General features: G+C 50.1%; 1 protein-coding gene across 1 annotated transcript; it reads left to right on the forward strand.

The window, feature by feature from the left end:
- The first annotated feature begins 567 nt into the window (after window positions 1-567).
- Window positions 568-8,081, forward strand: TPI1 (triosephosphate isomerase 1). The gene is made up of 7 exons (XM_084646237.1): window positions 568-753; window positions 5,510-5,633; window positions 5,738-5,822; window positions 5,937-6,069; window positions 6,404-6,489; window positions 6,616-6,703; window positions 7,426-8,081. The coding sequence occupies exons 1-7, from the start codon at window positions 642-644 to the stop codon at window positions 7,542-7,544; spliced, it is 747 nt and encodes a 248-aa protein (XP_084502363.1). The 5' UTR covers window positions 568-641; the 3' UTR covers window positions 7,545-8,081.
- The last annotated feature ends 9,834 nt before the right edge of the window (window positions 8,082-17,915 follow it).

Here is a 17,915-nt window from a genome sequence, read left to right on the forward strand (position 1 = left end):
CCCCCTTAATGCCCCATTATCCATGGCTGCTTTAATGATGAAAGTTAAGGAGCCCCTTTTCCCCTCCTTCACCTTTCTCTCTGTTAATTCATGGGAGGCTCCTTTACAAAGTGTGGGATGGGGAAGGCTGTCCTTTCCCAAGGGATGGTGGTCCTTTCCCACTCAGCCCCTTCACAATGACTACCTGGGGAATAGCAGGCAGCGAGTGGCCCTAGGGCAAGTTACATTTGGCAGCTGTGATCCTTGCTGGTGCCAGGTATTGGAGATAATTAGGGAGCTCTGAAATTTGTTAGTCCTTCCTACTAGCGTCATGGATGATAGGGACAATTGTGGCTCTGCCCCTTTCCCCTATCAGTGCGAAGGTAAAGGTAGTGCAACTGCAGTTTTGACCTCTCCCCCCTTTGACCCACTAACAAGGAAACGGTGACGCATAGGGGGGTGGAGCTAGAGGAACGTTGTCACTCCATGAGGTGGAGAAAGTGCAACGCGTAGACGCTTCTCGGGGAGGAGCACGTGGAACGTACAGACAGATGTGGGCGTGTCTCCGGCTCACTTCTCTATAAAGAGGCTTGACCGGGGGGCTGCGTGCCGCGCGTTCAGTCTCCTTTGTGTTCTCGCTGGAGAGCGGTGTTCCTTCCCTCATGGCACCGAGGAAGTTCTTCGTGGGGGGGAACTGGAAGATGAACGGAGATAAGAAGATCCTAGGCGAGCTGATCCACACCCTAAACAGCGGCAAGATCCCGGCGGACACTGGTGAGTGGAGGGGGGAAAGGGTGTAGACCGGGAAGGTAGGAGGAGTAGGAGATAGGCTGGTAGGTGAGTGTCTCCTTGGGATTGTTCCGGAGTCTCTGCCTGCTGGGGACATTGCTATTAGCTGCCCTATTGGCCTCTGTGTGAGGGAGGTTGTAGGAGCCTGGCTTCAGCCCTGAGCATAGTACCCCCCCCCCCACTAGCGCATAGTGTCTGACTACGGCAGCCATATGTCCCCACCTGCCCGACCCCTACGATACCCCGGACTCTGACGTGCTGAGTCTATGGGAGCGGGGACAAGCGGCTGCTGAGTTAACCCGCTAACCAAAGCTGAGGGAGCTAGGGGTAGCCAGAAGCTGTTTTGCAGCAGCCCCGCAGTGCAGCGGGCGGCCGTGCAGGCAGCTAGGGACACCAAGTCGCATGTGGAGCTCTCTGAGATGTTGCTGGGTCGCGGGAGGGAAAAGGAGACGCTGACGCCGCACGCCTCGGGCACGGCTGTAGGAGCCCTCGGCGGGTCTCGTTTACCCGCGCTCCCCGCTCATCCTCCTCCCCCTCCGGAGCTGTGCCCGCCCGCACGTACCTAATGGCTGGTTTCCTCCTGCGCTTGCCGAACGGGGAAGCGTCATGTGGCTGGGGCGGCTGCTGCTGCAGTCTGGGATCCCCGCCTCGCTGGAGGGATGGCTGCTCACGTGGTGAGGCCGTGGGGTGCCGATCACTTCCCGAGGCACCAGTAGAGGGAAGGAGGGAGACCAGTCAGGGATGGGAGAGGAGTTTGTCTGAGGAGCCCAGACAGTGGGATGGGGACCCTGTTATAACCCATCCATCTCTTCCCCCTCTCCCCTGAGTCAGAGCCTACCAGATCTACTCTGCCCTCCAGAGTATCATGGGCCACTAGCGCCACCCAGCACCGAAATGAGAGCAAAGCATTACAGCCCTCAGGAGACTGGACTATTGCATGCCCCATGAATAGGAGGGATTGAGGTGTGCCAGTGCCCCGAGGCCCCCGCAATGGCAGGGAAGTGATTAAGTGAGGTATACTGAGGTAATCCTGGCAAGTGACCTGCTCCCACATGCTGCCTTCGTCTAGTCTCCCAGCCTTCACTTGTCCATTTGTGCTCCCCACTGCTTGGTCTGCCACCATGCTTCTGCTGACTCAGTTCTGCTCTCTACTGGTAAGTATGAAAGGTCAAGTTTGTGTGCATTATGGCTCCACCCCAAATTGGGGAGGGGGGTAGAACAAGTGACAGGCCCTGAGATCCTTCTTCCTGAGATTCCCAGCTGGAACCTGGAGGGGGTGACCTGAGGTCTTCCACCCGACCTGAGCCAGACCCCTCCATCCATTCCCTGCAGCTCCTAGGTGGCAATGTTCCAAGCAGTAGGCCTCCAAGTTGGTCATTGGGTGAGATGAAAAAGAGAGGGCGCTGCACAAGTTGAGTTAAACTAGGCTTAACTTGACTCATTAAATTGTAACTGAAACGGACATGAGATACACGCTAGTTTAACTAAATCAGTTTAAAATCACACCTTTATTTAAGCTGGTGCAGCTTTTTATTTGGGCAGACCAGGCCCTTGTTATCTCTCCTTGCCCCAGGGTTTGTACTCCTGCAGATGGATCTCCTGTTCACCAGCTTCCCTTTGTGGCTGCTTCAGCTGGTATCTGTGTCCTCCAGCAGAAGCTTAGCTGGTCTCCTCCACCATCGTCTCCTTGCTGTCCTTTTGCCACCACCGCCATTGAAATATCCTCTGCCTCTGGATCTTCTGCTGCCCATCTCCTCAGAAAGGGCTAGGAGGCCCTGCAGGGAGGAGGGAGAACTGCTATTCTGGGGGAAGTGCTCTGAAGAAATGTCAAAGGTCTCTGAGGAGGCTGAGACCTAAATATGTCCAGTGGTGACTGAGCTAAAAATACCAGCTACTGTACTTGGTTTTGGAAACCAGATCTCCCTCGGCTGCAAAAGATCAAGGGGTTGGCCTTGGAGAGGAGGGGTGCTGGTGGCATCCTGTCTGTGCCCTGCTTCCGCCCCCGACAATCCCTGTATAGCTCCAGGTCCTCGGATAATTATTAGGTGCAGGGGAGAGCACCAGTAGCTACAACAGTGGCCCCTTCTGGGGAGGCAAGACTAGGCAGCTGCAGGCTTCCTCCCCTCTGCTGTCACAATGCTCTCTGCTGCAGAGAGGGTAAAGCTTCAGTAACACACACATGCAAAGTATGGCAACAATTCTTTCTATGTAATCATTAACCAGCTAAATGAACAAACTAAATAAATCTCTCGACTTAAAATTGTTCTGTACCCTTCCAAATGGAGGCCATTAGCTAGACTGCAAAGTCTCCCTCCTGAAGGGGTGGTCTCACCTAGTCCCAATGCACAAATAGGATGGCAGGGCCCCAGAGTATGTGCATAAAGGCTCTTATGAGGTGGTTACTGCATCCAGGTCCCTAGGGCTTTATAGATTAAGCGCCTGGAATGGTGCTTGGAAGCCTGTGCATTTAGTGGAGGTGACCAGACATGCTCAATGGAAGCGGCAGCCTTGGTTTGCACCTAATCTCTACATGTTTTTCCTTCACTTGGCAGCATTACTTTTGTCTCCTCCCTTCCTTATCTCAGCCATGCCCAAGACAGGCAGGCAAGCTGCCTAGAATGAGTGCAAAGGATACCCAGAGCGGAGTGTGTCTGAGTTTTAGAATTTATATTGACCTATCTACAGTTGCTCAGCGGTGTGATACCACTGGGAGCTGTAGCTATGAGAACCTAACCCCCGGTATAGCTGTGGCTAGGTCAACAGAAGAATGCTTCTATTGGTATAGCTACTGCTGCTCAGGGAGGTGGATTAACCACAGTGGGGAGAAAAACCCTTCCATCACTTTAAGAAGCCTCTAAGCTATGGAGCTACAGTGGCATAGCCACAGTGCTATAGCTGTGCCACTGTAGCCCCCGTAGTGTAGACAGGCCTGCAGTTGATGGCTAGGGAGCTCACAGGCTGATTTCCTCAGTAACTTGTCACATCACCTCCTATAATTATAAAATTGGTGAAGCAGCCTAACAGGGTTCCCTCTAATCTATTCCCTAGGGGCCAATACACTAGGGCTCTAGTACTCGGTGACCTTAGTGGCATTCCAAGTCCTTTTCATGGGGAGATAACTCCCAGACCTCTCAGTGCTGGGAAATAGCTCCTGAGCAACTTTCCCTTGTCTCCCTAGTTGGTCTCTATCCGGGCTCCTCCTAAACAATCCCCCTCCCCACTGTGCCTCTTGCCTTCTCAGACTCTTCATGCATTTATCATGTGCACACACAACCCAGTATTGGGTTTTATGAGCTTGGTAGATTTAGCTCTTTGACTCTACCCCTAAGGCAGAGGTCCCCAAACTGTGGAGCGTGCCTTCCAAGGGGGTCACAGAGAGGAACATTCAGGGGGCATCGGGGTGGCAGGGTTCGGGCCAGCCTCCATGGGGAGGGAGCGCCGCCCAGCCGCGCTTTGCTCCCAGCCCTGCGCTCAGCCCCTGACTGACCCCGGCCTCAGTTCCGTTACCCCTACGCACATTCCTCCCATCCCTCCCATGAGCCCTGGCTCTGGGGCACAGAGGGGTGCAGACGGGGTAAGGAGCGGGGCATGACCCTGAAAAGTTTGGGGATTACTGCCCTAAGGCTTTGTCTACACTAGCACTTTCGTTGGAAAAACTTTTGTCAGTCAGCGGTGTGAAAAAACCACACTCCTGACTGACAAAATTTTCAGACAAAAGCACTGGTGCAAACAGTGCTATGTCGATGGAAGATGCTCTCCCGCCAACATAGCTACCGCCACTCGTTAGGAGTGGTTTAATAATGGTGGTGGGAGAGCTCTCTCCCACCAGCATAGAGCGGATACACAGGAGACCTTAGAGTGGCGCAGCTGCAGTGGTGCAGCTGTGCTGCAATAAGGTCTGTAGTGTAGACACAGCCTAAGGCTTAATCTCTTCAGCCCCCTGAGCATTTCTGTGGCTCTTCTCTGGGAGTGAGGAGCCCAGAGCTGAGCAGATCATGCGAGGTGGGCTCTCCCCAGGCTTGTCTAGAGCAGCAGTTCTCAAACTTTTGTACTGGTGACCCCTTTCACATAGCAAACCTCTGAGTGTGATCCCTTTATAAATTAAAAACACTTTTTTATATATTTAACACCATTATAAATGTTGATACAAACCAGGGTTTAGGGTGGAGGCTGACAGCTTGTGACCCCCAGTTTGAAAACCCCTGGTCTAGAGGGATTGGTCTCTGGGTCTGCAGTCCCCAGAATTGCATTGGCCTACCTTGCACCCTACCCAGTTACAATCGGTTAACTTGCTGCTCCCCTCTCATTCTCAGCAAATGTAAATTCTGTCCAACAAGAACAGAATCCATGTCCAATTTCTCAGTCTGAAAGTTCCATGGGGTCCTTGCTCTGCTTTTGTGTTATGGTGTAGAACCCCAGAGCTGTGCCCTCCCCTCTAGTCTATACAAACATTGAACTGAGTTTCCTCTGATACTCACCATGGGTCCCTTAAGAGAAGATTTAAACTAGAGTGGAAACGTCCCTGCTGTGTCGGTGGGTCTCCAAGTTTCAGTAAGGATAATTTTTTTGGAAGTGTTCTTACAGCTTGGCAGAGCCAGGATAAGCACTTGGGGTGGAGTTGAGGAAGAGGGAAGGATCAGGGGATGGAGTGGGGGGGAAGAGAGGGTTCAGCAGTTGGGAGAGGATCAGGTGTGACCTCTAATCCACCCCCATGAGATTAATGCTCTCTCTTGCCTTCCAGAGGTTATTTGCGGAGCCCCCTCCATTTACCTTGATTTCACCCGTCAGAAGCTTGACACAAAGATTGCAGTTGCAGCACAAAACTGTTATAAGGTGCCAAAGGGAGCTTTCACGGGAGAGATCAGGTGAGCCCACCATGGGGTGGTGGAGCTGAATGAACGTAGAGTCCTTAGGGGCCCTTCCCAGGACAGGGGCAAGACTCTAATCTTGCTCTTTTCTCCCCTTCCAGCCCAGCAATGATAAAGGACATCGGAGCCACCTGGGTGATCCTGGGCCACTCAGAGCGAAGACATGTTTTTGGGGAGTCTGATGAGGTGGGCCACTTTGGGATTTAGGGAAAAACCAGCTTTAACATCCCTGTGGTGGGGGACAGAGCTCCAGGTAGGACCTGTGAGTGTCTGGCTAACTCTTCCCCTTCCTGCTTCCAGCTGATTGGGCAGAAGGTGGCCCATGCACTGGCTGAAGGTCTTGGTGTCATCGCCTGCATTGGAGAGAAACTGGATGAGAGAGAAGCTGGCATCACAGAGAAGGTGGTTTTTGAACAGACCAAAGTGATTGCTGGTAAGAGTGGTGGGGGTTTTCCCTTTGGTCCATAACAGGGAAGAATATTTTTCTGTCGCTTTTCCCTCTGCTTTGGAGGGACCCCACATGTAAGATCTTGGGAAGTATATTATTATTTCTTGGTAACTTATTCCAGGAGGGCAACAGAGCTGGCTTTGTGTGCGCTTGTTTGGGGGCCTGTGTGAACAGCATCAGATGTGTCTGAATACCCAACTGCTCCTCAAACAACAGACAGCTCTGTATGTGCTGGATAGCCTCCCTGCTCCGCCCTCCCCAGTAGGTGGTGCTATATTTTGTCTCCCAAATAACACTTGCTTCCCTCTCCCCACCCCAGATAATGTGAAGGACTGGAGCAGGGTGGTTCTTGCCTACGAACCAGTTTGGGCTATTGGAACTGGTAAAACTGCAACTCCCCAGCAGGTATGAACAGGGTTAAGGAGCCTGGTGTCCATCTTTCTCATCCCCTTTCAGAGGGTCTCTAACTAAAAAACACTCTTTCCTCAATGTGGTTGGTGTCCCAGTAATGCAGCTCTGGTTTCATTACAGGCTCAGGAGGTTCATGAGAAACTGAGGGGATGGCTAAAAAGTAATGTGTCTGAAGCTGTCGCTCAGTCCACTCGGATCATCTATGGAGGTAAACAGCTCCTGGCACCCCTCCCTTTCCAGTGCATAACATTGTCCATTCCCTCTCTTCCCCTGCTCGTTTCTGCCTTTTGTCCCTTCAGTTGTACAGCTGTTCACTTGTTCTCTGCCAGGCCAGTGGGGCCACTGTGCTGCCTGAGGTAGTGCAGCCTAATATACAGAGGGGGTCTGGGACTCAGGAGACCTGGGTTCAATTCCTCACTCTGCCACTGGCCTGATGGGTCACCTTGGGCAGGTCACTTCACCCCATGCCTCAGCTTCCCCATGTGCACAATAGGGATAATGAAACTTGTTGCCTCTGAAAAGCACTTAAGATCTACAGATGAAAAATGCAGTAGAGTGTGGTGGGGGTATTATTATTACATATTAATGATACAGGCTGGACTCAGAGTGTGCATTAACTGCCCCCCTGTTTTTTGAAGGACTCTTCAATATCACAACCAGCTTTCCATGGAACTGTAATGATAGGAAAATGCTTCCCTTCCCCACTCCCACCCCCCATTCTTGTTCTGATCTGCAGGACCCCTCTTTTGGGTAAGGGGGGGAGGGGGCTGTGGCAGTGAACTAGCCACTCAGCTTGGTGCCCCGTAGATAGAATACAACAGCTTTTACCTATGCCCCAACCCCATAGCTAACCAGTCACTTTCCCTATCCCACCCACAGCATTGACCATGAATATTTAACCCTTGTTTGGAATCATGCCCACCTTTGTAGGTTCAGTCACTGGTGGGACCTGCAAGGAACTGGCCTCCCAGCATGACATAGATGGCTTCCTTGTTGGCGGTGCCTCCCTCAAGCCTGAATTCCTGGACATTATCAACGCAAAACACTGAACCGATCCAGAGTCCAAAAGGGAAAACCATCGTGGAAGGGAAGGAAGGAGAAATAAAGAAACTATAAGGAAGCTCACCCCTTGCCCCCTCACCTATGACGCCTCTCCCCCCATTCACTGTAACTGTTCCTCTTGCTAACTGCTGTCACCCTGCTGGATTCTGATTGGCAGAGAGCCTTTTTCCAGAAACAAGGTTTTATTAGTCTCCACCTCTTGCCTGCCCTCTCACCCTCTTAAGTGGGCAAAACTCTGTGTAGGCTTGTGGGTGGGTCTGGCTGGCTGTGCCCATGTGCCTGGTAGACCAATCAGAGTTCATGGCCTGTCTGTCCCTCCCTCTCACCCATCTTCCTCTGTAGTGCTGTAATAAGGAGGTCACTTGGGCTAGGGAGAGGAGGAAAGGCTGCCTCTTGCACCAGGCAGCCTCTGGTTTGACCAGCTGGGAGGGAGTGCCTGGCAGCTGACATCCCTGTGAGGCATTGTCACTTTTCCGTGTACCTTAACCAGCAGTGAATAGAAATAAACATGGCACCGGATTGTGTCCCAGTGCAGTCATTACTATTAGGGGTGAGTAAGGAGTGTGGCAGAAATGGAGTGTCTCCCTCAGGCAGGCCACAGCTGTATGGGGAGGGCTTCCTGCAGGATGAATGTGGTAGGGACAGTGTACTGAGCTGTTTCATACTCCCTTGCATTCCTTCCCCAGGGAGCTGGGCACTGCTGTGAGAAGTGTCCAGTATTGGAACTGCCACTGGGTGAGACACAGCTGTGGAGGAAACTCAGGCACCCATCTCTGAGTCTAGCCCATGTGCCTCACCACTGGAGGATTTTCTCCAGTGTTTTCCAGCATGTAAGCTCTCATTTCTGAAAGAACCACGCCTGTCTCTCCTGGCTGGGAAGGAATAGTCATTTCATGTTTTGATGACTGGCAGCTTCAGTACTATCCACTCCAGCTGGCAGTGAGGGGGAAATAGAGCTGCAATGTGAATTGCTCCTATTCATCTTACTAGGGGTCTGACTTGTAAGGATGGATGGCGGTGTGGTTATCTTTCACTGACTGGCTCAGCACTGCCCTGATCCAGACAGGCTCCACTGCCTTGCCGGGAGGTGGGGGGAAAGCAGCCGTGGCCTACTCCTGCAGCACTTGTCAATACTAGCTTCTGCAGCGCATTACATTTGCAGTCTGAGGGGCTTATCCACTTTCCTATCTACTGTGAGAAACTGATTTCACTTACTCTACCTGGCACTGGGGGGGGGTGCCTGTTCCTGAGGCTGTGCCAACCAGGGCCTTCTGTACAAACTGGATCCTGTTTGCTGATGGTAGTAGGAGCCTTCACACTCTGTCACCATCCATGGCAGTAACCCCTTCAACCCTGCTGACTTTCCAAGGTCCTCTAATTGTTTAAACTGTCAGAGTGAGGCCAAGGGTGGGTGCAGTGAGTATGGGAGGAGCCTGTGCTCCCCACCCTGCCACCACCAACTATAAGCCTGGCTAAGAGCCCTCCCTGTCAAATCCTTCCCCCATCTGACAACTGTTTGTCCAGCTGCTAGCTTGTGGGGGGGGAGTTTGCCAAGAGAAAGCAGCACCCCTTGTCAAACTGAGAACTAGGGGAGGTGCTGAGGGTAGAACCATCTCAGGAGAAGGTGCTGGTCTTGGGGACCTGCCCCCTTTAGGAAGCCCTTGCAATGGCACTGTTGGTACAGCCTGTACTCCCCAGCTCACTTGTGCAGGAGGTGTTGCTTCGTAGGCAGGGCAGAGGAAGTTGAGGGTGGGAGACTGAGCAGGGCCCTACTGCAGGAAGAAAGAGGGGAGATGAAGTCAGATTCAGGGTTGCTGTCTCCATCTCACTCAGAGATCCCCACTTCTTAGCACCACCTCCCTCCATCCCATAGAGATTTCACTCCTTTCGCAATCACAGGATCTCTTCTCCTCACTAACTCTATCAGTATGCCCTCATTTACCTCGCCTGTGGTGTCAGACTTCTCCCCAGTGTCTGGATGCTGACCTGACCTAGCCTTGCCTCTGCACAGCCCCTGAAAGTCTGCTGCTAGATGAGTCCTGTCTGTGACATAGCTCAGTGTACCTGACTCCTTGGACAGCACCCCCACCTCTGCTTTGACCCCTTTGCTGGGTAATGGGGTAGCTAGCCCCTTAGCTCCATGACCCTCTATTGCTGCCCAGCAGGGCCATGTACTAGTTAGCCAGGAGGAGGCCTTCAGCCATGGCCACTTTTATCGGGGTAAGGCCTCACAGTTCTTGGGCCCATCAGGTCCCCAAGCATGCAGTGCCCCAACTAGCCTTGTGTTTCCTGTACCCCATTCGTGCTGTGGGCCACAGGCAGTGTCTCAGTTACCGGTGGGAGCCTTAATTCCAGTCAGGGCCATCCCTAGGGGGGTGTGGGGCCTGGGACAAATCAACCTGTATGGGCCCCCTTAACATTTTTTATACAGTTGAAATCTGGTTAGTGAACTTCAAGGGCAGCTGCAGCTTAAATATTGATAGTGCCCAGCTTTATAATTATATTGTAGTTCTTATGTATAGTTATAATGAAGTTCATGGAATTTTTAAAAAAAACAGCCCTGCTCCAGGACTGAGCTGTGCATGGACCCTCAAGCTGGGGGCTAGTGTCCGAGCTGCTCTGCACCCCTGCAGGGAACTCATGGGCCAGGGCCAGGCAGGCTGGACCAGCCCCCATGCCCTGCAAAGAAATAACCAGCCATGAAGGGGCCTCTCACAGGCTCCCTGAGCTGGGGCCTTCCCGTGACCCGGCAGCCTTGGCCGGGGATGGCTGTACTGACCCCCGCCAGATGGGGCTGGGAGGTCCCAGCCTGTGGGATGCCCCCACTCAGCTGTGCCCCCCGCCTCACCTCTGCACTCAACTGCTCTGCCGGCACCACCACCTATCTCTGATCCCACCGCCGCCACAGCCCTCTTCCCCCCCCCCCCCCGGTCTCCCGGACAACCAGCCATGGAGCCTACACAAGGACAATTGCTGCCACCTCCAATGCTGTGGGGCAAACCCAAGAACCACTGCCACGATCCCCCCAGGGATCACCCCTGGGATCCACCAGCCCCAATCAGCCCTCCGGATCCGCAAACCCCCCCAAGCAACACACACGCACACTCTGATGGGTGTGGGTGAAGTATTGCATCCGACACCATGATGTCAAAGCAAGGGGCCCCCAAAAGCGTGGAGCCCGAGCAGTCATCCTGATTCACCATACCCAAGGGACAGCTCTGATTCCAGTCTCTCAGGGAGAGTGGGGGGCTTTCTCTGCCGACTGCCATCTGACCCAGCTCTGCCTACACTGGAGTCTGAGTCAAATGTAGGGTTCCTCTTACCTCCACCAATATTTAGGCCCAGCTCCCTTCAAATGATCGGTGCTATCTAAGGTAGAGATGAGGAAGAATCTAGGGAAATTCTAAAAAAACAGGCAAGAGTGCACACCTAGTGTTTAAAACTTTTCAGCACCCACACTATAATGGGCAGAAGGGACTTGCGCTGACCTCTTAGGCCATGTTTGTGCATTTCACTCAGGGGTCTGGAGAGAGGCAGCACGCCTTCAGGTGAACTCCCAGACTTTCTCACTAAGAGGTGATGTAGAGCAAAGCAGGAGTTCCTTATCTGGTCTATGAGTGTTACCCTGCAAGACCTCCCTTTGTCCTGGGTCAGCTGTAGTTAGGGGCTAATTCAGGGATGGGCAAACTTTTTGGCCTAAGGGCCACATCAGGTTTGTGAAATGGTATGGAGGGGCGGGTAGGGAAGGCTGTGCCTCCCCAAACAGCCTCGCCCCAGCCCACATCCACCTCCTCCCACTTCAGGCCCCCTGACTGCCCCCTCAGAACTCCTGACCCATCCAACCACCCCCTGCTTCTTGTCCCTTGGCCACCCCCTCCCGGAACCCCCCCGCCCCTAACCACCCCCTCAGGATCCCACCCACATCCAACCCCCCCTGCTCCCTGTCCCCTATCCACACCCCTGCCCCTTGACAGGCCCCCTGGGACTCCTGACCCATCCATCCCCCCCACTCCTTGTCCCCTGACCACCACCTCCCAGGACCCCCATCCCTAACTGCCCCCCCAGGACCCCACCCCCATCCAACCCCCTCTGCTGACCACCCCACCCCCCGAACTCCACCCCATCCAACCATCCCTGTCCCCTGACTGCCCCCCGGGACCTCCTGCCACTTATCCAACCCCTCCTCCCCCCACTCCCTTACCAGGCTGCTCAGAGCGGCAAGTCAGGCTTATTGGAAAGCCTGGGAGGTGGGTGGGTGCAAGCCGTGCGGTGGCGTGGCTGCAGGGGAGGGGGGACAGCGGGGGAGGGGCTGGGGGCTAACCTCCCCAGCCCAGGAGCTCAGGGGACAGGCAGGATAGTCCCACAGGCCGCAGTTTGCCCACCTCTGGGCTGACTACTGTGTCCTCAGTTGGGAGAGTGAGGCAATTGCTTTGTTCCCTTTCTCCATCCTTCCCTCACTGTTTGTGATGCAAACAATTCTAGCCGGAGCAGGGGCTGTGCTCTCAGGTGGGGCAGGATCTAGTACCAAAGGAGGGGAGACAAAGGTGTTGATCCTTAGCATACCAGCCTTTTCCTCAGGGCTAGTCTACACTAGACGTCAGGGCCGGATTAAGACCTTTAGCGGCCCTAAGCACTGAAAAGATTATGGTGCCCCCCCCCATGTAATTCAAAATAAAAACAATACTATATCGTAAAATACAATTTTATTTTTTTAAATGACACAAAACTTACATGTATGCTGAAATTAAAATAGCTTCTTTCTAGATTTTCTGATTGCAAAATTCTAGATAAGTTCATCGAAGCTGACTCGACAAAGCATGTCCCCTTCCATACACAATAGGGAAAGTGAACCAAGTCGGTCCTGACACATTGTTGTTCTCTGAGGGTTTTTTTATTCATTTCAGCTGAAAAAAATAGCGTTCTGCGGAGCAGTTAGTAATCATCAATGTTAGAAAAATACGAGTGCAATCTCTACATTTGGAAATACACATTGTATTCAGTCTTTCAGTATTGTGTCATGAAGATCAATTGTGACTGAATTTCATTTTTCCTGTTTCATTAAACTTTGCACGCATATAACAGTGGAACTGCCATACTTCTCCACAGAGATTTATGTTCAAGTCAACAGGGTATGAGTCAACTAGCTTTTGGGAACCTTGTGAATATTGTTCATCAGATAAGTCCATATCGTTTAGCAAGCATTCTTACAACTACAATACCCACCTGCTGAAGTGAAGAAACAGATTGACAGAGCCAGAAGAGTACCCAGAAGTCACCTACTACAGGACAGGCCCAACAAAGATAATAACAGAACGCCACTAGCCATCACCTTCAGCCCCCAACTAAAACCTCTCTAACGCATCATCAAGGATCTACAACCTATCCTGAAGGACGACCCATCACTCTCACAGATCTTGGGAGACAGGCCAGTCCTTGCTTATAGACAGCCCCCCAACCTGAAGCAAATACTCACCAGCAACCACACAACGAAAACACTAACCCAGGAACCTATCCTTGCAATAAAGCCCGTTGCCGACTGTGTCCACATATCTATTCAGGGGACACCATCATAGGGCTAATCACATCAGTCACACTATCAGAGACTCGTTCACCTGTACATCTACCAATGTGATATATGCCATCATGTGCCAGCAATGCCCCTCTGCCATGTACATTGGCCAAACTAGACAGTCTCTACGTAAAAGAATAAATGGACACAAATCAGACGTCAAGAATTATAACATTCAAAAACCAGTCAGAGAACAGTTCAATCTCTTTGGTCACTCGATTACAGGCCTAAAAGTGGCAATTCTTCAACAAAAAAACTTCAGAAACAGATTCCAATGAGAGACTGCTGAATTGGAATTAATTTGCAAACTGGATACAATTAACTTAGGCTTAAATAGAGACTGGGAGTGGATGGGTCATTACACAAAGTAAAACTATTTCCCCATGTTTATTCCCCCACCCGCCACTGTTCCTCAGACATTCTTGTCAATTGCTGGAAATGGCCCACCTTGATTATCACTACAAAAGGTTCCCCCCCACACATACACTCTCCTGCTGATAATAGCTCACCTTAAGTGATCACTCTCAGTGTGTATAGTAACACCCATTGTTTCATGTTCTCTATGTATATAAATCTCCCCACTGTATTTTCCACTGAATGCATCTGATGAAGTGAGCTGTAGCTCACAAAAGCTTATGCTCAAATAAATGTATTAGTCTCTAAGGTGCCACAAGTACTCCTTTTCTTTCTGTGAGTTGTGCTATTTTCAAGTTGTTCAATTAAAACAGTATTCTGCCAGTCACTAAATCCATCTGCAGCAAACTGGGATGTGAAGGTTTATATGTAAAAAGTTTGCAAACAAAACAGTACATAGACCTGTTGATGGTGAATACAGTAGCCATTCTTGAGTGTATTTCTCACCTTCGCTTTCATGCTGAAAAATATTTTTTGTGGACAATATCTTGTTTGTTTGCCATTGGTAAAAGTCCGACGTGATTTCTCAAATGGCCCAGTGTGGTGTTCATAGTCATTTGGTCCATGATCTATCATTGGTACTGAAATCAACCCACATACCAGGATCTTTTCTCGTATTATTTACAGCATGAGCAGGTTCCATCTCTAACACATCCACACCTTCTAGAACAATGTCTGTTTTACCACCAAGATTAGGATGATCAGTTACAGTCTCTGACACATCCACATGTTCTGGAATGGTGTTTGTTTCACCAATAGAAGAAGGGTCAGTCTCTGAAACACCTACAGGTTTTGGAACGATATCTGTGCTACTGAGAGAAGCTGTTGCTTCTGATGGATTCGCTTTGAAAAATGATGTCAACTTTGGAAGATTTTGGAAAATGTCACTAGTTTTTTGTTTGTTTTCTTCCGCCAGTTTACGTTTCTGTGCTCCACTCAGTTGGTTACATTTCATCCTGTCCATTTATCTCAGTTATCTGAACTTAAAAAAAAACAAATTACACAACATTTTATATATATATATACACACACACACACACATAAACACACACACATACATAAAAATAGTGTAATATATATATATATATAAGAAAGAAAAAAATGAATCAAGTACATATCATTCAGAAGAATATATCAATAATAAAACAAATGTATTGCAATACATGACAGGATCTGATTTCCTCACATTATTTCAATCTACGTTAGTAGGACTCCCCCTGGTTTAGGTGGGGATAAGTAATAAAAAGAGAACAGAAAAATGGGGGAAGTGTGTGTAGTGGAGTGTAAGGAAGTCTAACAAAGTTCTGATTTTTCCCATGATGACTGCTGTGCTGCTGCAGCGAGTCTGGTGAAGACGCTCTATGCCGATGAGAGAGAGCAACCCTTGGCATAATAAAACCACATCCGTGAGAGATGGTAGCTATATTAGCGGGAGAAGCTCTCCCACCAACATAGTGCTGTCCAAACCAGCACTTACTTAGGTCAGTATAACTTACTTCACACCCCTGAGCGACATAAGTTATACCACTATAACCTGTAGTGTAGACAAGCCCTCAGTAAAAGGCCCATGAAATGGACTTGTCTCTGAATTTGGAAGGCACATTATGTTAAGAGGAGTTACTAGCTGCATTTGGGGCTGCAGGGCAGGGCTGGGGGCTTTAGCAGAGCTAGGAGGAAGCCCAGGCCTGGAATAGGAGGCAGTTCTGTGGGTCAGAATTGATGTGAAACCTCTGCATGCTCCTTCACCCTCTTTTGATTCTCTTCTTGCTGTCACCTGCATTTCCACAAGGGGTGTCTACTTAAATCTTCAAGGTTTTGACACGATTCAACAAGATTTCCCCCTTCCCTACCCCAATGGGCCTTTTTGAAAGAGGGTATTTATTCCCAGAAGCATGCAAGAAACCCCAGTTCCATTCCTTGTCCCATACTTTTGCTAGCTGGGAATGCTGTACATACACAGGCTGCATCTTTATATTCACTCCCCATTTTATGGGCTCTCCAGTCTGGACCTAAACTGATTGCCTGTCTTGGAGCGCCCTCGGCTGGCCAATAAGCAGAAATGAAGCAAATTTCATATATTCCATACCCGCAGCAATCTGCCACAAAGCAGGTAGTGTCTGATTCATACCCACTTGTGACCCAGTGCTGGGCTCCCAGCATTCAGCTCTTCAGCTTCCCCTTGGTCATGAGCCAACAATGAGGCAATAACTGAGACCTGTTTGTGACTTCTACCTAGGAGGTTTTGTGCCCCTTGCCTTTCTTTCCACATGGATGTGCAGAGCCTGAACACAAATCTCATTGTAAAGTTCCAATTCAATCCAAAAACATGATTCCAGAAGCAAAGGAGCTCTGGGTGTTACAGGGAGTAACACTGCATTAGATAGAGTCAGCTTCACCCAGCTGGCTCAGGCCTTCCTATTCTGCTCTCTCCATCTCTACAAAGAAAATGTCTTTGCTTGCTGGACTGTTCAGAAACATACCCCAGGGATATTTAGCATCTTCAACTCCCCCTGTTTTTAATGAGAACTGATGACATTCAGCAGCTTGCAGACTCAGGCCCTTTATCACTGCACACCACAGCTGGTCCAAGACAGAAACTGGGGGGGAATGGGAATGCTGAAGAAAAGTTTTATTCCTCTTCTTAGTTACCAACACAGTGAATGGCCTTTCTGGAGAGAAAAATGACAACCACTGATAAAGAAATCCCAGGCAATATCTAAGTTAAAATGGAGTTATACGTAAGAGTATGTGTCAGTAATTTAGGGTAAACTATGTTAAAGTGATGGTGTAATTATCCCAAAATCAGGCATTACAAACCAGGAAATTCAAAGATTGGGTTAAACTTGAAGCCAAATATGTTAAGAAACTATGAGACATCATCACTAAACACACAGAACACCTCCACAGGTCTGCCTTGTGATACCAAATATGATTAGTACAAAGTAGGGCTTGTGGTCCTAAAGTGATTTAGCCACAATTTCATAATGAAAGAAATCACAAGCACTAATCACAAGAAGGGGAGAAAAGACTAAAATTCAGCGTGGCAAAATCCACCTTCCCTGGGAACATGGGGTGTGTGTGTGTGTGTGTGTGTGTGTGTGTGTGTGTGTGTGTGTGTGTGTGTGTGTGTGTGTGTGTGTGTGTGTGTGTGTGTGTGTGTGTGTGTGTGTGTGTGTGTGTGTTTTCAAGGGGGGGAAAAATCATATAATCTGCAAGATTCACAGATTCTCCATGAGAGGAAAGCAGAATAATGCCCACTTCTGACAGGGGGACTGTGAAACTTATCCCTGGCAGGCACCAGGCTGTGGGTGCTATGTAAGTAGACAGACTAAGGCTATGTCTACACTATGAAATTAGGTCGAATTTATAAAAGTCGGTTTTGTAGAAAGCGTTTTTATATAGTCGATTGCGTGTGTCCCCATACAAATGGTCTTAGTGCATTTATCCGGCATTTAGTCGGCGGAGTGTGTCCACACTACCGAGGCAACCGTCGACTTCCAGAGCGTTGCACTGTGGGTAGCTATCCCACAGTTCCCGTAGTCTCCGCCGCCCATTTGAATTCTGGGTAGAAATCCCAGTGCCTGATGGGGCTAAAACATTGTCGCGGGTGGTTCTGGATACATATCGTCAGGCCTCCCCTTCCCTCCCTCCCTCCGTGAAAGCAATGGCAGACAATCATTTCGCGCCTTTTTTCCTGGGTTACCCGAGCAGACGCCATACCACAGCAAGCATGGAGCCTGTTCAGCTCACCGTCACCATATGTCTCCTGGGTGCTGGCAGACGTGGTACTGCATTGCTACACAGCAGCTGCTCATTGCCTTTTAGCAGCAGACAAGGCAGCATGACTGGTAGCCATCATTGACATACTCCAAGGTGCTCTTTTAACTGACCTTGGTGAGGTCAGGCGTGCCTGGGCAAACATGGGAGTGACTCAGCCAGGTCATTACCCTTTTAAGTTTTGTCTTATGGTGATTCAGTCCTGCCGACAGTCCTACTGCACTGTCTTTTAATGAGCAGCCAGGAGATGATGATGGCCAGCAGTCATACTGCACCATCTTCTGACGAGCACCCAGGAGATGATGATGGCCAACAGTCTTACTGCACAGTCTGCTGCCAGCAAGATGTATAAAGATAGATGAAGTGGATCTAAAGAAGAAATAGACCAGATTTGTTTTGTATTCATTTTCTCCTCCCTCCCTCCCTGAAATCAATGGCCTGCAAAACCCAGGGTTCTGAGTTCTATCCTTGAGGGGAACATTCTGTTTCTCCATGATGCAAAGCCACCCCCTTTGTTGATTTTAATTACCTGTAAGTCAACCCTGTAAGCCATGTTGTCAGTCGCCCCTTCCTCCGTCAAAGCAATGGCAGACAATCG

Source organism: Lepidochelys olivacea (assembly GCF_965140295.1).
Source record: "Lepidochelys olivacea isolate rLepOli2 genome assembly, chromosome: 1".
NCBI lineage: Eukaryota > Metazoa > Chordata > Testudines > Cheloniidae > Lepidochelys > Lepidochelys olivacea.